The sequence below is a fragment of the Myxine glutinosa genome, chromosome 6 (assembly GCF_964187855.1).
Source record: "Myxine glutinosa chromosome 6, kmMyxGlut1.1, whole genome shotgun sequence".
NCBI classification, from domain to species: domain Eukaryota; kingdom Metazoa; phylum Chordata; class Myxini; order Myxiniformes; family Myxinidae; genus Myxine; species Myxine glutinosa.
Window position 1 is genome coordinate 53,502,629 of NC_136266.1, and position 27,333 is coordinate 53,529,961.

The 27,333-nt window shown below is 44.8% G+C and overlaps 1 protein-coding gene across 1 annotated transcript in view; it reads left to right on the forward strand.

The window, feature by feature from the left end:
• Positions 1–27,333, forward strand: part of LOC137429778 (mitogen-activated protein kinase kinase kinase kinase 5-like) — a 146,560-nt gene that overhangs the window by 37,113 nt on the left and 82,114 nt on the right. Inside the window, exon 2 of the mRNA XM_078779837.1 lies at positions 22,282–22,339. Within this exon, the coding sequence (XP_078635963.1) occupies positions 22,282–22,339 (58 nt within the window). The remainder of the gene's footprint in view (positions 1–22,281; positions 22,340–27,333) is intronic.

The following is a 27,333-nucleotide window of genomic DNA, read 5'->3' on the forward strand; positions in this document are numbered from 1 at the left end:
GACCTCGCCATAATGGCGGCAAATGTAGTTGGCAATGCGAATGGCAATGACGCAGTTGGAAATGGAGGTTTTGGGGGAATGTGAACAAGGGGATCTATCTTATTCGATTCGATGCAATGCAGAGTCAACTAATGGGAAACAGAGCCTAAAACTAACATAGAAAATAGAAATAACTATTTAGAAGGGCTTATGATTTTCTACGTGCATGCAATGGACTAACTAAAAGGACGACCTTTGACCTTTACACAACGGAGGTATTTACAAGGATCATTACATTTACAGAGGGTGATATTTACAACAATTACAGGATTCACAAATCCGTTACACTGCACCCTCATCCACCAGACACGTCCCGGGCCTATAAAACTTTACTTAGTATGACACGTAGGTGTAGTTCCCTCTACAATTAACCTGACCCTGAGTGCGACAGTTTTAAAACACAAATAAGTATGTCCCTCTGCTGCATTGCACCCTACCTAACAGATTCACGCCCACAAGATAACCGAATTGCGGAATTGTTCTCAAACTACACATGAACGGTGGGGAGCATTATTTACAAGTGACGTCACTGATTATTTACAAAACTAACCCAGGACCTGTGACTTTTCTTTTGGGGGAGGGGGGGGGTGGGGAGACAGCATGCACTGCATCGACGCACCAGCACCAATTATCATCAAAGCACCAAAACGCACCGGAGTGCACAGTCACCATAGTTCCATAAAACAAACCCTGTTGGTGGTCTTGTTCTTCGGCTCCCTCTGCTGGCCATTGTTCTTCCTGATGTTGTCTTTCTTCATGTTCTTCTTGCTGGCGGCCTATTTGCAATAATAATAAAAAGCACAGAACGTGTCCACTTTTTTTATTTATGGCCCACAGGGGCCGACTATGGGTGGTTCACCTGTGGGCTTGATGCCACCTCACCGGGTCCGCAAGCAAGATCTTGGGCCATCGTGGCCGGTCCCAGCAGAGGGGCCATGCCCCAACCCGTGGGGTCCATGAGTGGTGCTCAGCCACAGACATGTGGTCCATAAGTGGTGCGTGGATGAAGGCAGCTGGTTTCGAGGATTCGGGCACACCGACGCGCCGCCCCCCCCCCCCCCCCTCGCACGCTCCCCTCAGTGCCCAGAGAGCACGATCCATGGGTCGGGGAAGGAAGACAGAGAGGGCAGGTTAGCGAGGGCAAGGGCGCAAGGGTACACATCAAACAAGGCAATGCAGAATGAGGGGCGCATGGGAGCGAGCTGAGAAAGGTTCGTCCCTAAGTACGCCCCCCACATGTGACCTACACTGCCCCCCTTGCCCCTCCCCGTATTTACAAAAACCTACACATTTACAAATCCGTCACTACGTCTCGTCCTCCCCATATCTCCCCTATACCAAATTCGTCACAATCCCATTGTCTAAATTTGCCATCACCAATTCATCATCAATCCCTCTTAAGGAGGAAGAGATGGAACAACAACACAATGTCACACCCACGTCATGATGCGTCTCACAATCCAAACATTTGCACCAAAATAATAAGAACATGGCATGGTGTGGCATTGCGTCACCTCAGGTGAGTGGATGTAGATGGTGCGAGGAGATTCTCAATCCTAACTATCCTCTAAATGACTTTAATACACTTTACACTACCCAGGGTCTTTCCCTGCCAATCCATTGGCCATCTTACTCTCTATGCGGTTTTAAGAACCAAATGCCCATTGACCAAACTGTGGTGCTTCATCAATTTGGGGTCTCACTCCCCCGATTCAACTCCCTGTGCCTTTGCACAATTTCAGGACTGGGTCGTGTGGCTCTCCCAGCAGGTCTACCCACCTGCACACCTCCACCACTGCAGTTGCCTCCGAGCTTACCTGCTCCTTACCTAACCTATCTAACTGGGGAAGGCCCTCTGGCGCTCTCCCCACTCGGTGCCCTCTCTGGCACTGGGCTACCCGGGTCCGTCCTCCGGATCCTCGGGCCCCATCCACAACTCTAACGGCTCCCAGAGCCCTCCTGCGGCCTCACCTGGCCGACATCCTCACAGTGGCGGAGTGCCCATTTAACTACACACACTAACAGGCCACACACCCAGCCATTTCCACGTCACTAATGCACCCATCCAAACACCATTCTTCCACATGCACCACAGATGCCAATATCAAACCACAATTTACCTACTCCCACTACCTAACTCTTAAACTACCCTCCCCGGGTATTCGTGATAGGGGTCCACTTTTTCCCCATTCACACCTTCGCACCATCCACTCCACTCCACAGTTTTCACCATACTCACTCCACTCCATATATTCCATACTCCATGTATTCCACACAACCATTCTCCATACACCTGTATTTGCACACCTGTGCCATCACACCCGGTGCTTCCTGCACCCTCCTTCCTCCAGGACCATTTGCTCAACACAACACACAATCACCATTACTCACTCATACGCTACTCCATACACTTTCGATTCTCAAACACACTGCATCATCTGATCTACCTGGTTTCCTTCTAACTTGGTGCTCCCCGTCTTCCCTTTAAACTAAGCAGATACCACGTCGTTATCATCCATTCTAACCTCTCGATGTCCCCGACTGCCTGTCCAATGTCGCTACTTACCTCTACCGTTACCTATGTTCAATCTTCTCGAGATCCCTATCATTTTATCCTAACCCTCCCGGGCTAGTTTTCACTGCCATAACCCCATAGCTAGTGCTCATGTGCCCCGTGTGAGGGATGGTGGATTTGCCATCCCACCACATCGGGCATCTTTCACTATCAATTTTGCCATCAAATTTTCTGCCAATCAAAATTAGCCAATCTCTGCCAATCAGTTTACCAATCATTTGCCAATCAAATTTTGCCAATCACAAATTCCCTATCCCTACCAAATGTCCTTTAACTTAAGCCTCAGTGCGTTTTTACATTCGCAAAGCTCGGCTTCGCCAAGCCGAGCAATGAATGCGGGTCGTTCGTTGCCGGCGGTTGGGTCCGTCCGGCATTCCGTGCAGGGAAGGAGGCTTACTCGGGCCGGGATTCCACGCACCATCTCGGCACGGAACCGTCCGATGCCCCAATCTCGGTCGGCCGGGACGCCGCAACCACAAGGGGTCGCTGTGTCGACCCTTCCTACCTGTCCTCGAACCGGCCCGCCTGCTCCGCTTAGCGGAGCACGGACGCGACCGTTCAGAGCGAGGCCCAGCGTGGATCGCGCACGGCGGTTCTTTCGAAACCGCCGTGGTTACGATCCCCGCTGGTTCCCGCAGCACACAAAGCCCGACACGAACCGGGGGCTCGCTTCGGCTAACCGTCGGTCTAACTGCTAACCCGGTTAACGTCAATGCTTCACTTGCACGCTCACACCCGCGTTCCGTTCCTTTTTCACACATCCAGGTGTCTCCATACACTTCGTTATTGTACCTTCTCCTACACAACACCCAGGTACACCCAGGTACACTCATTCCGCTCACTGACTTCGCTACACACCTGATCACCGCACACCTTGGCACACACTCGTCGTTCGCACACCTCACCAACACACCTCTTCGCGCCCACTCCTCGGTCACATCCTCTGTGACAACCACGGGTGTGCTCTCTTCCGCACCCCCAATCACGTGCTTCACTACCAACTCGTGTGCATTCCCACACGCGCTCGACCATTCCAGGTGTGCATCCTTCCATTCCAGGTGTGCATCCTCGCTCACCTGCTACAACCAACTCATGCTCCGTGTCACTTTCATCACTCTCACCACCACACTCGGTCGCGCATTCACCCTTACTCTCGACCACGCACTCTGTAATCATGCACTCCTCTGTTACACACCTTTCTCGCGTATCCTCTTGCGCACACTCTCCCATTACGCCCTCTGTAACACTCACCACAGGTGTGCACTCTTCCGTTACATCCCCTGTAACACTCCCCATCACGCTCTTCAAGGTGCCCCCCCGCAACCGCGCCACGACCAACTCACTCTCGACAGCACACTCACTCCTCGGCGCGCACTTTTTCCTTACACACCCCCCCGTTCCACACCTTTCTCGTGCACCTGTCGCACTCTCTCCCGGTACATACTCCGTACCACTCATGGGGGTGCATTCTTGCACACACCCGATCACCGCCGCACACGCTGGCTCACAAATACCTTCCGCATTCCCCATAGTCGGACATCCTTGCACACCTCCTCTTTCCATACACTCCGGACCAGTCATACACCTCACCATTGGTCCCTCACGAACGCCCGGGTCTAGACCAACACCCAAGCTGACTGAATCTCCCCTCGCACCATATACATTTCCGAGAATATCGCCACTCACCTCGGTACCTCTTCTTCGCTCCTCCTCCGCCACCTGCAAACTCTTTATTTGGTTAGTAAGCACATCATCACGATTTGAGCACAGACTTTGTACGTAATCCATCACTTCCTCCTTTATCTCCCTCTGAGTTTCCCTCTGTCTCTTCTTAATTTCACTCACCCCCTCTTCCACTTCCTCTCATTTTTGTTTCACCTCTTTTATTTCCCGGTGCGCCCCCTCAATTTCTTCCTCTAAGGCCACCTTGGTCATTTCTATGTGCGTCCTTACTTCCCGTTCTTTTGTCTCCATTGCATCTGTCACCTCGTCCAACCTTTTTGTCAACCCCTCATGTACCATCTGACATTCCCTCTTCGTCGCTATAAGTTCTTTTTTTATCTCTTTCTGTGTCGCCTTCAACCCCCCGATTACCGCAGTGTTCTTCTCCACTTGCTCCCCTAACTCCTTTTGTCCCACTGTCAGCTGCTCTACTCCCCGTGCCAGGTCTTCTATTCCCCCCTGTAACCTAGCCGTACTATTTCTCACCTCTTTCTCCATACGCTCCTCACCCCGCTTTACCTCCTCGCGTACCCCTGCGACCTCTTCGCCCACACCTCGTCTGATCTCCTCCCCCATTTTTCCCATCTCTTTGGTAGATGCTGCCCTCATCTGTTCCAAATCATTCCTCTGGGCATCCAATTTAGTTTCCAACCCGATTTTCACCTCCTCTATCTGATTCCCCATCTGTTTAATTTCCCAGGTGGATTGCTCCCCTATTTCCCTCAATTAGCCTTCCATGGTGTTTTCTAACCCTGTTAACCCATTCTTCACCCCTTTCATCCCGTTGTCTAACCCCTCAAATTTGTTGTCTAAACCCCCAAATTTATTGTCTAAACCCCCAAATTTATTGTCTAAACCCTCAAATTTGGCTTCTAGCCCCCTGATTTTGCCATCGAGCCCCCCAATTTGGCTTCTCATATCATTCCTCAATTCCCCAATTTGATTTTCTAATCCCCCAAATTTGCTGTCCAACTTCCCAATTTGGGCGCTGGTACCCATCGCTTCGTCCCTCATATCTCTGATTTCCGCCCTTGATTTGTCCCCCTGCAGGTTCAGGGACGCCTGCATTTGTGCCATAAATTGCTCCATGAAGGCCTGCATTTGGACTAGGGCTGTCAACCGAGCCGAGACCGGGACGAAATCCCGGCGGTTTCGGCTTTCGAGACGGTCTCGGGACGGTCCCGAGATAAATTGATTGACGCAATTTCTCGGTAAAAAAATCCCGGTTAAAATTCCAACTTCTTGCAGATATTTTCCATAATAGAGGCATTTATTGAGCTTTGCTTTCATTACTCTGCTTCTGCACAAGCATCATTTTTCGCAAGTGCAGCTGAACTGACACAAACGATGATACTTGATAGATAAAGTAAACTCACTGTTCCAGGATTTTCCCCTCGTCAACAAACAATGCACTGCAAATGAATCCGAATTCCGAATCCGGATCTTCACCAACATCTAATCATGTCGTCCTTGTCACACACACTGCATCTCCACAAAATTTCGTCCGAATCCGTCCACAACTTTTTGAGATATTGTGTTCACAAACAAACGGACAAACAGACAGGAGTGAAAACATAACCTCCATCCACCTTTGGTGGCGGAAGTAACGAAATCAGGATAAAGGTGCCAATGAAAATCCCCCGCATCATTTTGTACATACTCCGTACCACTCTCTCCCGGTACATACTCCGTACCACTCATGGGGGTGCATTTTTGCACACACCCGATCACCGCCGCACACGCTGGCTCACAAATACCTTCCGCATTCCCCATAGTCGGACATCCTTGCACACCTCCTCTTTCCATACACTCCGGACCAGTCATACACCTCACCATTGGTCCCTCACGAACGCCCGGGTCAATCACAAATTGATCACAAATTGACTTACACGGGGATGATGACAGGAATGGCAGGAGGTGGATGGCTGGACGGATGAGGAGGTGGGACCACAGGGCTGGAAGGGTACGGGTCCGGTTCGTGTCAACGGCAAGGCTCGAGGTGAGCAGCCGCCGATTGGCACGCTTTATTTAAACCGTTGAATCCTTCCGCTGTATCACTCCGCCTCGCCCCGCCCCGCCCCGCTGCGGTCACGTGTCCGTCCTTGGAGACGAGTTACGGAATGTGGTTGCTATGGTCTTTTGCTCATTAATATCGAGGGACTCGCTCGAGCCCCGTGATTGGAGGGACGATGTTTATTTAGATTAAAAACACGTTTATAACGGATTATTCTCCACACAATGTATTAATACAAGTACAATACATTATGTAGTTTTATGAAATGAGTTTTTGATGAACGTTTATGTTTAATTGCAACGCTAAATCTATAAATTGTAAGAATCCCTTGGGGTTTGGTGTGACGGTTTGAATGTGAAAGTATTTTGGTTATCTTATCTCCACTTTAGGCCTGATAAGTTGATTACGTTTACTTTAGTCAGAGAGTCAAAATAAGAAGGGGGGGGGGGGGTGATCACTACACCGCCTGCTTTATAATTTACTAGCAGAAGTACCCGGCATTGCCGGGCGGGGGAGGGGAGGGGAGGGGAACGGGGGGGGGGGGGAGCGAGCCCCTTGGCGATCACAACTCACAAAATGATAATGAAACTCCAACCGGGACTCGAATATGCCTGGGCAGAAACATTTTCTCCCTCTCTCTGACATTCCGAGCAAGAAATTACACGACAAGACAAACTGTAATGAGATAACCCGGTCCCGTCGGTGGCCGATCATCTGCATGTAGGCGGTGTATTTTATTTCATCCCGGTAAATGGAAGCTAAGTCGGAATTTAAGTACTCAACATCAGAAATGAATTTTTTTCATTGTTGTTTATATATTGTAATGAAATTCCATTATTTTTGCAGACTTTTTTTTAAATTTTTTTATTTTTATTTTTTCTTTGCCGGGAACCGAGCCGACCCGAGATCCCGTTATGAAAATTGAAAATTTATCGAGACGGTTCCGAGACGGGATTTTGAATCTAGCTAACAGCACTAATTTGGACCACCCCCATTGACGCAGCGGGCGCGGCTACCGCGCGCTCGTGCGAGGCGCCATTTTGTGCGCCTGAAACCTCGTGCGCGAGGGCGCCATCTTGTGCACCTGCAACCCCCGCAACCACATCCTCATTGCTCTCCTCCTCGCTCTCCTCCTCTCTCTCCCACATATACATTTCCCTGGGGGTCCTGGGTCGCTTCTACCTCTTCTAACTCTACCCCCACCGGCATCCGGTCGCCTTGACTATCCATGGCACGATTTTTAAATTTGGATGTTTTAATAAAATTTTGGCCACTCGTAATTTTGAGTGCGCTTAGCGCACTTCAGGTCCGAATCTCGCTCCCGACACCAATTGTTGCGGAAACGGAGCACGGCACTCCCCTTAGGGGGGGGGGGGGGAGGGGTTAGTCCCCCTTCTATTTTCACTGGCCATCTCCGCTCCTGAAGCTGCCCAGCTCCCTCCACGAGGCAGGTGAGCAACCCCGTTCGAGACCGCGGACAAGATGTTATTTGCCGAGTGGATTAGCAGCCCGCGGCTCGAACCATTAGCAGTACTAAACCCGATCCTAAACGTTGGCCAAATCGTGCCACAGGTGTTCAATGTGGAAACCTCTAAAACAAACGGATGTGAAGAAAAGGCAGAATAAGGAGGAACAGAAATTTATTACTACTATTTACACAATCAAAGGAACCAAGGAGAAGGAAAGAAACGAAAATAATTTACAGAAGAGGAAGACACAGTGCAATTCTACTTATCTATACAGTCTTACTTATTCCCAGGGACAACACGGACAAACAGACGACAGTCAGACTTACACGGGGATGATGACAGGAATGGCAGGAGGTGGATGGCTGGACGGATGAGGAGGTGGGACCACAGGGCTGGAAGGGTACGGGTCCGGTTCGTGTCAACGGCAAGGCTCGAGGTGAGCAGCCGCCGACCCTCCTCACTCTCGTTCGTACGGCGTCGTTGCTTCGCGGCCGCGGGTCGAACTGCCGTTAAAGCTCAACTCCTTCTCAACTCAGCTGCGGTGGACTCAGCTGCGGTGGACTCAGCTGCGGTGGATTCAGCTGCGGTGGATTCCTCACTCATCTGCTGGTGGCTCTCTCGGTCATCTCCTTAAGCAGTCCCTCCCAACTTCCTTTTATAAGGAGCGTGGCGATCAAGCCGCCGGCCTTTTAGAAACGCCCATCGGTGAGCTCGCCTCGGCCTGGATTGGTCGCGAGGGCTCACCGATCCCGCCCCCTTGATGAGGCGTTGGCAAAGCCACGCCTTGTTCCTGGCGCTTGGTTGACTCCTCCCACCTTCTTCTCCGAGATGACCTCGCCGTAATGGCGGCAAATGTAGTTGGCAATGCGAATGGCAATGATGCAGTTGGAAATGGAGGTTTTGGGGGAATGTGAACAAGGGGATCTATCTTATTCGATTCGCTGCAATGCAGAGTCAACTAATGGGAAACAGAGCCTTAAACTAACATAGAATAAGGAAATAACTATTTAGAAGGGCTTATGATTTTCTACATGCATGCGATGGACTAACTAAAAGGACGACCTTTGACCTTTACACAACGGAGGTATTTACAAGGATCATTACATTTACAGAGGGTGATATTTACAACAATTACAGGATTCTCAAATCCGTTACAATATGTTATATGTCGCTTTTTGCCCGATCTCTCAATGGTGAAGAATCGCTTCAAAAATTAAATAATTATTGTATCCGAATCCATATTCAGATCTTCACCAAAATCAAATAGATTCGGTCTTGTCACACACCCACCTTCTCCACCAAGTTTCGTCCAAATCCGCCCATAACTGTTTGAGATATATTAATATGTGTCCTTTTTGGCCCTATCTCCCAATGGTGAAGAATCACGTAAAAAAATTCTACTAGCCGGATCCGGATCTTCACCAAAATCTAATAATTTCGTCCTTGTCACATACCCTAACCTCTCCACCAAATTTCGTCCGAATCAGTCCATAACTTTTTGAGATATCCTGTTCACAAATGGACAGACAGACAAACAGACAGGGGTGAAAACGTAACCTCCATCCACTTTCAGTAGCGGAGGTAACATAATGGAAGAAATATATGAACAACCCTACCATAGTGGAGCAATATAGCTGCTACAGCTACTACAATTAACTGCCTCAATACCAGAGGTTATAAAAGTTGGGAAGTGAACCATGCATTGAGAGACATGAAAATAGGAACGGCCCAGGACCTGACAATGTACACATAGACACCATCATGGAAGGTCATGAAATATTTACAAACGAACTCACAAACGTATACACATCTTGTACACAACAAGGAAGAGTTATATCACAAGAGGCAAAACATGTTTATGTTTATCAGGAAAGGAGATTAGAGATCTTAAGAACTACCGTCCAATCAGCCTACTGTCAAATAACTACAAACTCTTCACTCGAGTCATTGACTAACAGAATACCAGAGAGTTCATAAAACACGATACCCCATGCAGTGTTCAAGTGTATACTTCAATTTTAATTAGCTAATGATTTTAAAGATCGTTAAAACTAGGAATCCGATGTTTAGTGCAACTTAACTAATCTTATACACCACCCTATAGAATATGTCCAAGTACTGCAAAACTGCAGGTTCATGGAAGTATAAAGAAGGTGATTTCTGGGGTTCTACAGTGTTCAAGTATATAATTCGATTTTATACGAAATAAAAAAATTGTAAAAGTCGTATAAATGAATTAATTCTGCGTTTTACCGCCATTTTAGCCAGTGTCTATTACACCACCCATATAATACGTTATATTAGTTGTTTGTGCCTGTTGTTTGTGTCCTTTACAATGTCCTTAAAAACAGTGAATTTCCTGTTTGGAATGACTTTCAATTTTGATTGACTGCCAGGCAGGCAGACAGACAGACAGAGTAAAAATATTATCTCACTCCTCTCCATAAGTGTGATTGGTCTCTCCTCCTCTCTTTGAGGAATTCAAAGCCAAACTACTGTAAAACTGCAAATTTGTCTTCCGATTCGTGTTCAAAATACAACATTCAATTAAAATAAGTTGTTCCTCCATCATAAACTGATAAGACAGACAGACAGACATGAACCAAATGCATCTGCTTTTTGCTTCGGATGTACGGGGTAATAACTCACTTTAGACAGCAACTAGCCACGAGAGCAAGCAGCTTTCAGAAGTGGGCTACTCCACAGCATAGACCACGTGCACGAAATTAATTAAAACACTTGGCAGTGTTCTGGGTCCTGTGCTTTTTCTGGTCTTCATCAATGATCTTTCTGACTCTCTTGAAAATCCTCTCGATCTCTTTGCTGATGACTCCAATCTCTGCCATCCATATCTCAACCCTCAGATCGGCAGGCAGCAGCCTCTTCACTGTCCGCAGACCTGGATAAAATCACAAACTGGTCAAACAAGTGGAACATGTCTTTCAATCCTGACAAATCTCACACTCTCACCGTCTCTCCGAAAAGACCGTCTGGAAAACCCTCCCATCTACTTTCTCAACAATCCTCTTGAAGAAGTTCTATCACTCAAGCTTTTGGGCCTCTCCATCAGCCATGATCTTTCTTGGGAAAACCACATTTCCAAGCTGGCCTCCAAAGCCAGTCGCCGACTGGGCATCATCCGTCGCGCGAGGTCCTTCCTTGGCACCTCTGAGCCCCTCACCACGTACAAAGCTTTCATCCGTAGCTCAATGGAATACTGCTCTCCCCTCTGGGCTGGTGCTCCTGCCTCACACCAAGCTCGGCTTCACGCTGTTGAAACCAAAGCTTTCAGGATCATTGGAATCTCCTGCGATGAAGCTGATTCTGAGGGCCTTTCACTCACTCACCTCAGGCAGGTTGGTGGTCTTTCTGTCTTCTTCCGACTCCTCTCTGGCCTAGTATAGCTCCCCCAGTCTGTGCTGTGTCCCCCAAATGTTCCTGCAGGATGCACAAGAACTGCCAGCAACCCTCTTCTTGTGAAACTGCCAAAATCAAGACTCTCTGCTCACCTTCACTCTTTCATTCCTCTTTTTTCCAGCCTCTGGAACAAACTCCCCCACTTTCTTCAATCCCACTCCTCCCTCCAGATCTTTAAAACAGATGTTCACCACCATCTGTTATCTTTCCCCATCCAAAACCTTGATCTCTTCTACCCCCGTTAATACACCCCAAATCCACGTCTTTCAATCTCTGACTTCATTCCTGAAGTTCCTAGTAGTGTCCATTTGTTTTATACTGTGTACCCCTTCTGCCCCCCCCCCCCCCTCTCGCAGCCCTCTCCCTTGCACAGATCTCCCGATGTCCATGTTCTCTACTGTTGTGCTTGTGTGCTTACCTCTCTCTCCCCATCTTGTCTCCCCCTCCCTTTATTACCCTGCGCTCCAAAGCGAAAAGCGGGATTAAGCATTCAGGTGCGTACGTGTGCCGTGTGCCGTGTGCCGTGTCTGCATTTTAAATATTCATTTTCTCGGCAAACGTTGGTCCGATTGACATGAAATTTTTCCGTAGGAGTGCCTCTGCCTGTTGATTTTTTTTTTTTGCTGAACATTATTACGTTATGGTCACGTGAAGAGCAATAAGCTCTTCAAGGTAATCTTTTTTTTGTTTTCCTCATTTACACCCACACCAGTTGATTACTCCGGTAGTACCGTGTCCACTGGTTTAACATACCTGTACAGGGACCCCTTTATGTGTATGTATGACTATTGTCATGAGCAGAAAAAAATTGCCACGTGTGCTTTAGCAATTGCTGGAACGCCTGCTGTTGCTGCTGCTACCAGGGCTGATGATAATATTCTGAATTTCTTCACCATGGCAGAAGTCCATCGATCACAGGAATGCGACATATTATGCATTTAAAATGTGCCAAGAAAGATCTGCAGTTAGGATTGTTTGAAAATGTAGCCTGGTGTCTTTTATTTTATTTAATCTTTTGTTGAAACATATTTGGGCATTTGCTACTCGTAGAATGTTATTTTAAGAAAACTTGTTGTTTTTGCAGATATTTATCTTCTTTTTTTTACTGTTCTTTTTTATATAAATGGTAGATGTTATTTTTACGGTGTTATTTTCGATGTACTGTGGTTAATTTTTTTTGGGGAACGTTTGGGTATTTGGATCTTTCTTGCCCTCCCTCGTCCCTCAACGTCCTGAATGAGTGGGTAATGCATTGGAAATGCTGGATATAAAATATATTTATTTTCCTTTCTTGCAACTTTATTTATATTTATCCCTATATGCTTTTTGAAAAACTGCCCAGGTTTGTTGCATCAGATTTTCATTAGCTTTGTTTCGGTAGGGGGTGCGAAACCAGACCCAGCTGTCCGTCAGACTCGTAATTGATATTGAACCAAACGATGAAGACACAATCTGGACATAGATTAAATGTATGATACCTTCAATAGCGCGGATGAGGGAGTTCAGTGAACAGAGGAGGTGAAAAATATATGCTTTGTGTCACAGGTTGTTGCCACAGTGTGGTCATTCTTGTTTGGATATGACCTCCCCCCAGGGGTATGGATTTGGGGTCACACAGGTTAAAATTTAAGTCAGGATTTTTATATTGGGTTTTCCTGATGGATCTTCTTGCCATCTTACAACTTTGCTTTAGGTGCGAAGCGTGGGGATTTGCGATTACGTGCCATTGACTCTGCTCAAGTTGTTTACTTGGAACTATGTTCTGCAGAAGTGGCTTTGCCATGGTGCTTCACTTGTCTTTCTATGCGTGAACATTTTAAACCTATATTATGAAATCTATCATGACATGTTTTCTGAACTTGTCAGGAATGTTCTTTGTTGTGGCCATCTCTAACTCACAGTTTACGTGAATTGTTGTAGCGTTAAAAGGTCATAAACAGTTTCTTTTCCGTCCATTACTCATACTAAGGTGGGGCGTTTTGATCAAAATTGATGTATAATGTTCAATGTTGTGGTCGGTCGTCGAATTGATGCCCAAAAACAGCCTTTTTGGACATTGCTCAGATATTTAGATAGGCAATCGAGCTACAGACCATGTATTTGGCCAAGTTCCTCTTTTTTTCCTTTGTAAAACAGTATTTGTAATTTTTTGCTTAATTTTCAAAATTGACATATTTTATCTTTAAGCTGGCTATTTTTGAAAGCCACCATGAGATCTCATTGTCTGACAAGCAAATTGGTAGCACACAGGACATCTGGCTTAACTTCCCATCCAATGGATGGTGCACTCAATGCAACGACCCAGCTGCCTGCAAAGCACAGGGTGACTGTTTATAGTTAGGTTAGGAATTTAACCCAGACAAGTTGAAACCTTAAAGGTTAGTACACCACCTTTAAATTGCAGGGTTGACAGAATAGCTGACCAAGTTACATATTTCTGCCCTAACCAGTTGTGGTGATCGTGTGTGGTTGCTTCACAGCAGTGCCTCCTGAAGCATACTGTATGTCAAAGGACAGTCAACTGGCTTGGAATGACACACACACACACTTACACACATGTACGTACACACACTCATACACACACACAAAGGTGGATACTTTGAGACCTGGGAGGACTCCGTTCCACCTTCTGAAACCCACATATGGAGATAACAACCAATGACGCACACACACACATGACACACACACATGACACACACACACACACACACACACACACACACACACACACACACACACACACACACACACACACACTTTATATCACACCCCCTACCTCTGAGTACCTTTGGTAGCGTCATGGTTAGAACATCCACTCTGAGTCTGGGACGTGTTGTTTCGAACCCCGGCAGCACCATACCAATGATATTTTAAATGGTACATGCTGCTTCTTTACTTGATGCTCAGCATTTTAAAATGGTAGATCATGGGGAAACAACAATACTTTGGTAATAATAGCAGAAATTCAAGAAATAACCCAAAACAACTTAACCCTAACCCAAAAAAAATAATCAAGAAATAGGGACAGTTTGGAGAAACTTTTTATCCCATATTTTTTTTCATTGGCACCGTGGTTTATATTATGGGTGCATATTATGTGCACCCATCTGAGCTATCAATTTAGCAATAAGTTGGAAACTCAGGATTGTTTCTTGATTAATATTTTTTGTATTAGTGACTGTCCCTATTCACCTGTAAAACGGGGTGAATAGGGACAGCCATAAAAATCCTATTGATTCCTATTTAACCCATATATGGGGTTAATAGGGACTATAAGTTGCTATTTATAAAAACAAGAGAACACTTTCAACCCAAATATCAACAAATCAGTATGGTTATCAATTTTCAGCGAAAAAAGTTTCCGAGCTTTTTTTCAGTTTGTGTCCCTATTCACCTTGCTGTCCCTATTCCCCCCATCTTTACGGTAGTCTATGGACTAAACAAAGTGCAATTCCATCAAGATGAAACAAAATGGAATAGCATCGATAAAATAAAAAAGAAATATCCCCGTGGGGGACTGACAGTAATCCCCCATACAGTTTCGGAGAAGATTTTAAAATAGTTACCTGAATTTGAGGCGAAACCTCCCTTTGGGGCAAGCCCCTTTCCTTTTAACTACATTTAAATTGGCAGATATAGATGGGGAGCACAACCCCATGAGACCTTACTGTCTTGATTCATTGTACCAAACTTGGTCCGTATCACTCAGGCAGTTGTGGCGATGTTTGAGTGAAAATGAGGGATTCGGGGGAGGAGGCCCGAGGCCCTGCCATGAGTAACACACCTTAAGTTTAGGGCATGGTCCCGATGCCTCGTGGTGAATTAGGTCTGGATCTGTTTAGTTTCTGAGATAGGATTTTTGAATGAAATAGCATTATTTGGGGCAAAACCTCCCCTTTTATCCCCTTTATAGGGGGTCATCTGGATAGGGAGCACAACCCCATGAGACCCTGCTGTTCTGATGCATCATACCAAATGTGATCCATGTTGGTTGGTTAGTTTGTGAGATGTTTTTTCGTCAAATGTTAATGTACTTGCATACGGCTGGACACTGAGACCCACTCTGAGGTTATTTTGGAGAAATAACCTAACTACCAGTGAAATAATAATAATCATAAAATTAAATGGTAAGGCAGATTGTATAAAAATGAATTTTATATAATAAATAAATAAATAAAAACAGCGATCTAAAGATGAGTATTTGACAACTCGATCATAAATGGAGGAGGAGCTTGTTTACATCTTTGAGTTCGTATTTAAAAGATGTGAAATTGTTGGGAATTTCTTAAGCTGCACTAATTTTCTTAAGCTATGACAATAACATTTACAAGCAAACGAGATAGAATGCATCAACGGATTTTCAAAACAAAGATTTAACTTAACATATAAACTTATTGATTCGAGTTTGGAGCAAAAGATGGCGATGCCACTCAGAAGTGAGCAAGGATTTAACAAACGGAGTGGTCATTAAATTGAGGCAACATTAAGAGTGTTAAAGGGGTCCCTGTACAGGTATGTTAAACCAGTGGACCTGTCACAAAGTGAGGCAACATCAAGAGTGTTAAAGGGGTCCCTGTACAGGTATGTTAAACCAGTGGACCTGTCACAAAGTGAGGCAACATCAAGAGTGTTAAAGGGGTCCCTGTACAGGTATGTTAAACCAGTGGACCTGTCACAAAGTGAGGCAACATTAAGAGTGTTCAAAAGCACTTTTCTGGATACATTCAATACATTGTGCTTGAACAACAGTATTGCCAGAAGACCACAAGGTGCTCCAAATTCAAGAATCAGAAGAATGTACATTTTATAGATCAAAAGCAGATCATGAGCCTTAACTCCATTTTTCTTTAATTTGCTAAAAATGAAGTCACGGTGAGGCATTACTGGAGAAAGTTGATGGATCGTCAAGATTAGTTGTTGATCGTGGTATCGAAAACAGTTTGTGATCGGTGTGCTAAAATCTAGATTGTCAGCAAAACCGCATGATCAACACCAAGTTGGATCACCTTCTCAATAGCAATAGTATGATTTACATGATGGAAGGCCTTACTGAAGTCAATGGTGCACTAGTTTCCATAGTTACCAGATTTGTCAATTCCTCTATGCATACTGTCAAGTAGACTGACCAAGTATACACCACTGAACTGCCTTTCAAACTGTTGACACCATGTTTTCTGCTTCGTTTTATGGGAGGTATGAGGGGGTGGGGGGATTAGAGATTACCTCAGAAGAGAAAGAACTGTATAGAGTAGCATGGTCCGTGTGCTAGTACGAATCAAATATCGATGTAAGGAAGCAGGAACCTGTCAGCTTAAGAATTGTGTTTGAATGTACACGATATGGAGGGTTGTGCTTGTGACAGATAGAGAGGGATTAAAGTAAAGGAAATGTGTGTGTAACTTCTTGTAACCATCCACTGGGTCACATCTCTGTAGAGCGGAAAAGGACGAAGCAGAAAGCCAATGCCATGTTTTATATCCCTTATCTTCCAATCGGCAAGGAACCCCTCAAATACTCGTGCAATTACAGGTGTGACAGAGATGGAGCATAGCTGATCGCAACTCGTAACAGCTGAACAATGCAGTTTTCCAAATTTGAGGAAAACATCCAGATCTAAGGCAGAAATTAAAGATTTCAGCAAGTGGTTCTGACATCTCATACGCAAATTCCTTTATGAGTCTTATCGGACAGTCATCTGGATGAATGGCTTTGGACATGTCGAGTTGACTTAAATGACTAAACACCGGAAGTCACTCAATCATTGTACGAAGTGAAGATGCTGGCAAATAAGGAGTTGATACAGATAAATTTTGGCAGATAAAATATGGAGGTAGATCTGAATAAAGTTTGGCAAAATATGAATTAATTTCATTCACAGATTGAAAGAATGATTTATTACTTTCAGGAGGAGGAAATAATTGCTTTTTAAGTCCAGTTAAATGATGGATTTTGTTGTGCCATTTTCCTGGTTACCTCCACCAAAGGTGGATGGAGGTTATGTTTTCACCCCTGTCTGTCTGTTTGTGAAAAAGATATCTCAAAAAGTTGTGGACTGATTCGGAAGAAAATTTGGCAGAGAGGTAGCAAATGTGACAAGGATGAAATGATTCGATTTTGGTGAAGATCCGGCTTCTAGAATTTTAAAGTGATTCTTCACTATTGGGAGTTATGGCTAACACCAATATATAGCAGGATATCTCAAAGTTGTGGACGAATTTGGACGAAACTTGGTGAACAGGTTGTGTGTGTGAAAAAGACTAATCGTTTCGATTTTGGTGAAGATCTGAATATGGATTCTGATACAACAACAACAACAACAACAACAACAGGCATTTTAAGGCCATTTCCCTCTACAGTGGGGGTTAGCCTGGCAGGCCCCATGACAATCTTCTCCATTTTGCCCTATTTTCTATGGATGAATATGGATTTGGATACAAGAATTATTTAATTTTTTAAGTGATTCTTCACCATTGGGAGTTATGGCTAACACCAACATATACAGACTTGGCATTTAATATGGAATATTTTTTTGTGGGGGTTTACTTACTTTTCAAGATGTCTTAGAACCAAAAGTTCATTGGAATTATGTTGAAATTATTCTAGATTTTGTTAATGTGACCTTTAAAAGAAACAAAAACCACATTTGACATTTTGCAACAAATAAATTGATCCTTGATAGTGATGTAAACTGATATCGAACTCAATTCATGGACAGTACTGTGTTAAACTTCTGTACGTTTTCCAGAAGTATCTCTTTATTTTGCATATTAGCCAAAAATTTTTTTAACAAAAACAAAAGTTAAATTACGACTGGGATTAGGGACAGTAAAATTACAGTTCAGTACTTCGTGTAACCCCCACGAGCATTCAGGAGAGCCCGTACATGTTGAAGCATGCTGTTCACGAGATTTGCCAAGGTTTGGACAGGAATCGCTTGCCATGCAGTGACAATAGCCTGCTGCAATTCACGCACAGAGGTGGGCTGCTGGTCCAAGTGGTCGATTTGACACGTTAATTCTGCCCACAAGTTCTCTTTCGGATTCATATCCGGGGACATGGCAGGTCACTCCATATGCTCTACACCACGGTCAGCAAGAAAGTGTTGGATCATGCGAGCATGATGAGGCCGTGCATTGTCATCTTGGAAGACAAAGTTTCCTCGAAAGGCTGCATGAGCAAATGGAAGCAATGTTTCTTCCAGAATGGCCCTGTACGTGAACTGGTTCAGGTTTCCATTCAGAACAACCAGGTCAGTTTTGCCCCCTGCATGAAAAGCAGCCCAAACGGTCACCCCACCACCTCCAGCTTGGACTCTTGGCACTATACAATCTTTGTTGTAGGCTTCATGCACTTGTCTGCGCACTCGGACGTGGCTATCTTGACGATAGACCAGAAATCTAGACTCGTCACTGAAGATCACGTGATTCCAGTGTCCTGGCTGCCATTGACGGTGCTCTCTGGCCCACTGCAATCCGCGCTGGCGGTGTTGTCTGGTCAGGCGTGGCTTTCTCAGGGGACGCCTGGCACGATAGCCTGCTTGAACCAGTCGTTGGTTGACTAGCCTTCTGGATACAGGCACATTTGTCAGTTGCTGCCACTCAGCCGTAAGCCGATTAGCTGACTTGGTACGGCCATTGCGGACTAACCGGTGCAGCTGGCGATCATCCCTCCTTGTGGTCTGCGGGGACGTCCTGGCCTCGGTATTGGAGGAGGGACACCCCTCTGAGCATTTCGTTTCAGGATCTTTGACACCTGACCTTGATTGATTCCATACTGCCGAGCAATAGCACGCTGTTTCATGCCGAAATTTCGTAAAGCCACCACTCCATGACAAACAGCATTGTCGAGTTGACGGACCATCTCCAGAGGAAGCGGCCATAACTTTTCGAGACGTGCAGCAGTTGTTTTCCACTAATACAGAATGCAACAACCCTTGTATACCTGACTGTGAAGCCAATCGTCAAATGCACCTGTCCGTACATTTTGCCACGCCACCTGTGATATAATCCTGTTGTTGAGTTCTTGCTGCGACAGACAATCAGTGACATGGTTCTTTTAACAAATAAATCACCAAAGTGTAAAAGAAACTCACATACTGAGTTAAGAAAGTAAACCCAAGTCAAGAAAAAAAAAAGATTCCATATTAAATGCCAAGTCTGTATATCAGGATATCTCAAAAAGTTATTGATGGATTTGGACGAAACTTGGTGTATGGCGATGCCGCTCAGAAGTGAGCAAGGATTTAACAAACGGAGTGGTGATTAAATTGAGGCAACATTAAGAGTGTTTAAGGTGTCCCTGTACAGGTATGTGTAAGAAGGTTGTGTGTGTGACGTGGTTCTGACATCTTCTGACAAATAAGAAGGTGGTGTGTGTGACAAGGAAGAATCGATTCAATTTAAGTGAAGATCCAGATCCAGCCAGTAGAATTTTTAAAGTGATTCTTCACCATTGGGAGATGTGGCTAAAAACTAGGGGTAGATCAGGGTATGAAAGACTGGACCTATGGTGATTCCTGTGATTGATTTTGATTAAATGTGATTATGTATTGCGATTTTTTGGTCTACTGAATGAATGAATGAATGAATGAATGATCGTTTTAAGGCCATTTTTCCCCGCTAAAGCGGGGGTTAGCCTTGCGGGCCCCATGACACAATCATGGTTCCCTGTTTGAGGCAATGTTTTTATGGCTGGATGCCCTTCCTGACGCCAACCCTTGGTCACGCTCTTACAAGCGCAGGGATACGGTGTACCTATTCTGAATCGGGGTACACACCGTGATCATTCATCCCAGCAAGCTGGTACTCAATTTTCCGACCTCGGAAGGATGACAGGCCGAGTCAACCCCCCTGGCGTTAATTCAGCGATCGACCGGGATTCGAACCCAGGATCCTGGGATCCCAAGCCGGCACCCAAACCACTAAACCAACGCCAACTTTGGTCTACTCTGAGATACAAAACGTAAACTTTTTCACCAGGTGGAGGTATGCTCTCTACTGAGTGCCGTTCTAGTTCCGTTTGTTTTTGGTGTTCAATATTTTTAGTATGAAAAGTACTTTTCACAAATTTTATTATCCTTTGCACTTTATTTCACAACCTGCGGTATATATCATCTCCTTGTTTAAGGCAAACATGACGTACATGTATTATCAACCTGTGTAAGGCATTATTGATCCATGGTTTATTATTTGTCCATCATTTAAACGTTATTAATTTAAAAATGATGTTTATACCGAGTATTAATGAGTTGAGAAAATTGTTCAGCCATACATTTGGGATTGTCACCCTCTCGCAATACTGACCAATCCATGTGCGTTATTCATTTCCCAAAAGCACAGATAGAAGCGTCACGAAAAGGCCGAAAGCAAACATTACGAGGTTTAACAGATTGTGTTAATTGATGTGGATGAAAAGCATGATCACTAGTAGATATCAGAATAGATACATCTGGATCATGATAACTATCATCTAAATCAGTGAGAATATTGTCCACAACAGCAGAACCCCTCGTCGCCTTATTATCGATTTGTGAGAATAAGGTATGTTGTGTTAATAATCCCGTATCAAGGTAATTGAAATCAATTTTGAATTCACAATGATGAAAGAAGCGTTATCCGAAGTGGTACGAATATTATCAACCATTGAAATGATGTGATCATTTAGCTCATCTTTATACTGTGAACAAGGTGGTGAATAAAGAACACAAACAAAATGGTTTCTCAACAATCGAACGGAACCAGAAGACCTTCGATGCACCCACAATATTTCAAGATGTGGAGGAATAAGGTCTCTAAAAAATTCCTTTACATTAATGTTCTCACAAGCATAAAGCAACATCTCCACCCAAACGGTCATTGCGGTCACAATGAAATTGCTGAAAGAAAGAGTGGTAGATGACATGGACATGCAGGATTTGCAGATTAAAACCAAGTTTCAGTGACAGCAATTAAATGAATATCATTAAACTACAACTATATCGGAGACACATCTTCACAACAATGGTTGTACCCCCCACCCCCCAATCGGGGGCCAAATCTTCCCCATTATTCCATGCTACCTGGATCCGTCAGGGTAGCGTGGTCATGGTCAGAGTGCCGATCGGTCCCCAAGGACCGGCCCTTTACCTCTTGTCTCTGTCTCTTCTCTCTCACTTTTTCTTTCTCTCTCGCCCTCTCTCGCCCTCTCTCGCCCTCTCTCGCCCTCTCTCGCCCTCTCTCGCCCTCTCTCGCTCTCTCTTGCTCTCTCTCAAACACTATCGTGGCCCTGACTTCATGAAGGCGGGGGATACACCATCATAGATGTGGGGGATCTCTGAGTCGCTCCTGGGGGATCGATCGGCTGTCTCCATGCCGTGGGCTTGTGCAAGAGAACTGTCCGGGGCTATACAACAACAACATCATGAAACTGAGAACAAAAGGTATCTTCAAAATCATTAAACTTGTTATTCAGTGATCAAGCATTGAACAATAGCACAGACGGTAAACCAGATTGCAAATGAGATTGTCGAGTATTAATTAGTACCGTCCAGTCCATCTTACGAGTATTCACATTGCCACATTTGCAAGGCTGAGGTTGCACAACGTGAATTCATCTTTGCATATGATATCCTGCACGTTGTCCACGAGTCCTAAATCGGGTGATGTTGTTCACATTGATGTTCACAATCACTACCTGTGACAGTTTCACTCTACCACGTGACACATTGCGTACTCTCATCAGTTGTTGTCGATTATAACAAATTGTCCATCGTTTACATCATTATTATGTCTGTTTATTGCATTTTCCTGACGAAAAAGATGAATCGTGGAAATAGGTTGATGTAAGAATTAGGAAAAATTATTTTTTGCAATTTCATATGACGTGTACTGTATATTTCGCTGAATAAGAAATATTCTGCAGCCAGTTAAGCATCATATTCATAACACAATGTCTCCTGCAAACTATGACCAGGGAGTTCCTCTCACACACCCCTTAGTATCCTAGATGGAGAACGTTTTGTGTACATTTCATTTCATATTCTGACACTGTGCTTGTGTACTCCACAGGCAAGAAATGTGCACACGAGTGAACTCTCAGCCATCAAGGTTATCAAAGTGGAACCCGGTAAGCTTAGGCCCCCCTGAGATTTTTTTGCGAAGACATGGCGCAAACATGAGAATTCATGGTGCAAACATGGTTCAATCTTGATTTCATCCTCCACCCCCTTTACCAGCCACCCAGCTATTTCCCCGACATGCTCATACATGCTGGCTTCCCTTCCCTCCTGTCGCATCTTTCTCCTCATAACGTCCCTTCCCTTCTCTTCTCCAGCCACTCCTTCCATATTCGTTTGCCATGGTTTATCTTGTTCTCCCTCCTCTTCCTTCACACAATTTCAGTTTTCTCATTTTCCTTTTGCAGTTTCAGCAACGCATCTACCCCCTTCATCTCCCCCAAACCCACCTCAAACATCCCTGCCATACATAGATACCTCAAACATTTGGGGACTTTTCCAGAACACAACTGCCTACTGAACCCCCTAAATACTCCTAAATAGGTCGTTTTATGTAGGTAATGATGGATTTGTGCTTATGGCATGGTGCTTATGGGTGCTTATGGGCAGAATTCATTTCATTTGGCTAGCCTGGATTCAATTCCCGAGTTGACTACAAACTATTTGATTGATGCTTCACAGGCAAAGCATCTAATTCCAAGGTGTGCCATCCCATTGGATGGACATTGAGCTTGGTGTCCTGTTTGCTAGCATTAGTCGGTACATATTAATGATCCCACTGTGTCCTTCGAAAAAGCGTAGCCGAGTTGTCATCGGCTACGCTTATCATCGGCACCCTAGCAAAAGTTATCATCGGCATTCTAGCAAAATTCCAAATTCCTGCCACTTTCAGCATTCAGCACCTTCAACTGGAAGGCCTAGTTAGCCAGTTTGTGAAAGACTTGGGCAAAGCATGTACACTATCTATGAGCCACCAACCCCAACTTGATAAGATGCGGCCGAAGGTGGAGAGCGTGAAGAACATTGGAGTTGAATCTTAGAATGTCCGACACTTAACCTGATAAACCTTCGAGTAATCGTTGGATGAATTAATGTATTGTGTGGTAAAAGTTATGAAGACTTTGTGTCACAGCAACGCATCTGCTGTTGTCTCAGCTGCTCAAGAAGTTTTACCCAAGTTTTACGTAATTTTTCTGTGCCTCCTATTTTTGCACACATGAAGAGTTGAGATCGTCCGAGCATGTTTATTTATTTTTTTATCTCGATGTATATTTGTTGCTGGTAGTATGCAATTTAATCACTAACCTGCTCGGGGCAAATAGTTGTGATAGATATGTTGATACCTTGTTATGAACCACACCTATTTGTGACATGACACTTTTTGAGGATTAGGGCTTTGTTGTATAACGAATGAATGTTACTGTACTTTAAGATTTTTATTTAAATCCCCATTTCTACCCCATGTGTACACCTCATGCGTACTCCCCTCCGACATGCATTGTTTAGCCAAGTCTCATATTTCTTCCTTCACCCCTGCTGTTATTGTTTCCCACCTCTCTATATGATTTCATTTGTTCTGTAGCATCCTGATCCATTGTCATTTTTTTTTTTTTTTTTTTTTTTTGTATACAAGATCGAGGCCCGTGAAAGAGCTAACATTAATCACACAGAAAGACAAACCGACACATAAAACATATAACATCGGGAGCGGTAAACAAGATGGGGAGAGAGGGGGAAGGACACAAACACAACATTTGAGAGCAGGGACATCGAGAGATCTGTGGGAGGGAGAGGGCTTTGGGGGGGGGGGGGGAGGCATGGGAAAGGGGGGTGGGGGTGGGAGAGGTATAAAACATATGGACACTGCCAGGACTTCCAGGAAAGAAGTTGGAATTTCAAACAAGGTGGATCTGGGGTGAATTAGTGGGGGTAGAAAAGATCAAGGTTTTGGATGGGGAAAGATAAGAGATGGTGGTGAACAGCTGTTTTAAAGACCTGGAGGGAGGAGTGGGATTGAAGGGAGTGTGGGAGTTTGTTCCAGAGGCGGGAGAAAAGAGGAATGAAAGAGTGAAGGTGAGCATAGAGCCGAGATTTCGGCAGTTTAACCATCAGAGGGTTGCTGGCAGATCTTGTGCGACCTGTAGGAATATTTGGGGGACAAAGCACAGAGAGAGCTGGGGGAGCAAGGCCGTAGAGGAGTCGGTAGAAGACAGAAAGACCACCTACATGTTTGTGGTGAGTGAGTGAAAGGCCCTCGGAGATAGCTTCATCACGGGAGATTCCAATGATTCTGATAGCTTTGGTTTCAACATCGTGAAGCCGACCAAGGTGTGAGGCAGGAGCACCGGCCCAGAGGGGGGAACAGTATTCCATTGAGCTGCGGATGAAGGCCTTGTATGTGGTGAGGAGCTCAGGTGTGCCGAGGAAGGACTTCGCACGACGGAGGATGCCCAGTCGGCGACTGTCTTTGGAGGCCAGTTTGGAAATGTGGTTTTCCCAAGAAAGGTCATGGCAGATAGTGAGACCCAAAAGCTTGAGCGACAGAACTTCTTGGAGAGGATTGTTGAGAAAGTAGATGGGAGGGTTATCCAGTCGATCTTTTCGGAGAGACATAGTAAGAGTGTGAGATTTGTCAGGATTGAAAGACATGTTCCACTTGTTTGACCAGTCTGTGATTTTGTCCAGGTCTTCAGAGAGTGAGGAGGCTGCAGACTGCCGATCTGAGGGAAGAGGAATGGAGCGGCAGAGAGTGGAGTCATCAGCAAAGAGATAGAGAGGATTTTCCAGAGAGTCGGAGAGATCATTGATAAAGACCAGAAAAAGCACAGGGCCCAGAACACTGCCCTGGGGAACTCCAGCCTGAACAGGAAGGGGAGATGAGAGAAATCCATTCAGGGCCACACGTTGTCTACGACCAGAGAGGAAGTCCGCAAGCCATGCATGGAGATTTCCATGGATACCATAGGAGGAGAGTTTGGTGAGCAGAGCTGGGTGCCAGACCGTATCGAAGGCACGTGATATGTCAAGGGAGACGGCTCTGATTTCCTGTTTGGCATTGAGGACCTCCATCCATTTTTGAGACAGCAGAAGCAGCATGTCCAGAGTAGAATGACCTGGTCTGAATCCAAATTGATGATCGGAGATCAAGCCATTGGAGAAGAGGAAGGATTTGATATCCGAAGCAATGATGGATTCCATGACTTTGCTGATAATTGGGAGCAGGCTGATTGGTCTGTTGTTGCAAGGATCTGTTTTTGCACCTTTTTTGTGTAAAGCGGTAATGTTTGCTGATTTCCAGGATGCTGGCAGATGACCTTGAGCAAAAGAGAGGGTGAAAAGAACAGAGAGAGGGTGAGATAGAGCAGCAGAGCAGGATTTTAGGACCCGTGGGCTGATGCCGTCTGGTCCAGTTGCAGAATCAGAGTCGAGGTTTGACAAAAACTCCCTCCACCTTGTCAGGAGAGAAGGACACAGAGTCCAGGAGTAGTTAGGGTTCGACTGGGTAAGGTGGGAACAGAGAGAGATGGGTTTGGGACACAAGATTTTGAGGCAAACACAGAGTTGAGGCATTCGGCTCAGGCTTCCATGAGGCTTCCATGAGGCTTCCATGAGGTTTCCATGAGCCTTTACTCCGAATACAAAACAACATCGAGAATTCAAATGTCATTTCATTGACTGTCTGCACATAAACATTTAAATCCAGTTTTCTTCATAAATCTTCACTTGCCTATCGTTGTGAACTTGGACTGACATTTGATCTTTAATGGAGGCTCATGATTATTCGATGCTCATGGGATCACTGCATGGGTTTTAAACGAGATTATCGTAATAAGCCATGCTTGACTTGCGCAAAGGCCTGATCTTTTGAATGATACAACAACAGGATCTTCAACGGCCACAGATAGTTTAAAGGTGTTTATGAACAGAAGATCGCTTGAAAGAGAAGGGCCTAATGGCAAAGAAAGTAGACAGGTTGTTGCAGTGCATGCCAATTGCACCTGTGATCACTTCCTCATTGATAGTGTTTGGTTTGTTAAACCAACATGGCTGTTCGACTAACATCTCTTGACCACATACACGTGTAATGACCAACATTACTATCAACACGATCTCCATCAAGGAAGAGCAACTACTTCAAATTACATATCGGCATGTTTGCATAATTTTGAGAAGATGGCTGGACAACAAATTAGTTTTAACAGGCCACCAAAGTGCAGTTTTTTGAACACGATAACCTGCTGTAGGGAATTTGCTGTCGACCGCATACATGTTTGCACCCATGTGGCATTTATCTCATTTATTTTGGCGATTCAAAACAGGGTGACGTGATTTATCTCTCGGAACTGGTTACACTTGTCTGGATTCCGTAGACGCTGGAGAAGCACCTGGTTTTTTTACGCTTACTGCGTCAACCTCACTGCAGCTGCTGGCATCATGGTCATTAGGGGTTTTATGATTATACATACGAGTGACACATTGACGTTGTTTTGATGCAGAGTTTGCTCGAGTACAATAGTCGTTGCGTGGCGGTTCGAGCCTGCACATTCCATGATGCTCGGTTGTGGTGGCAGCTCTTGTTGGTTACCTCGCCCACCATTTCATTTTGTAGGTCATGTTGCAGGCAAATAGTTGTTGAATGTCAAGAATTTTCAGGTAATACGTGTGGGCAGCATTGTGCGGTTTTGTTCATTCATGTAATTGATTCATTCCATCACTCATTCCTTTTTTCCCCCTCTCTCCTTGTAGGTATAGAAAATATTTGTTGATTTAAACCACTTGAGGTTATTCACCTGTATGATGCTGCGTCTTGCATAATTATATGATATGTATTTCTGTTCAAGTTTTTACTTCTATTTAAATAAATAAATCATAATTTAAATTCTTGAATTTGACTTTAATTATTGTTCTGACACTCTTAATCAAACTAATCCTGACGCACATTAAAAAACGAACAAACTATTCCAATAACAATAAAACAAGGCGTATGGTTTCCCTTTTCTTTTTCTTTATTCTTTGCTTGTTTATGCATTCCTTTGTTTTGTGGTCAAGTGTCCAGTTCTTTTTCATTTATCACTGAAAATGTTCACACCGAGCTGAATTTTTT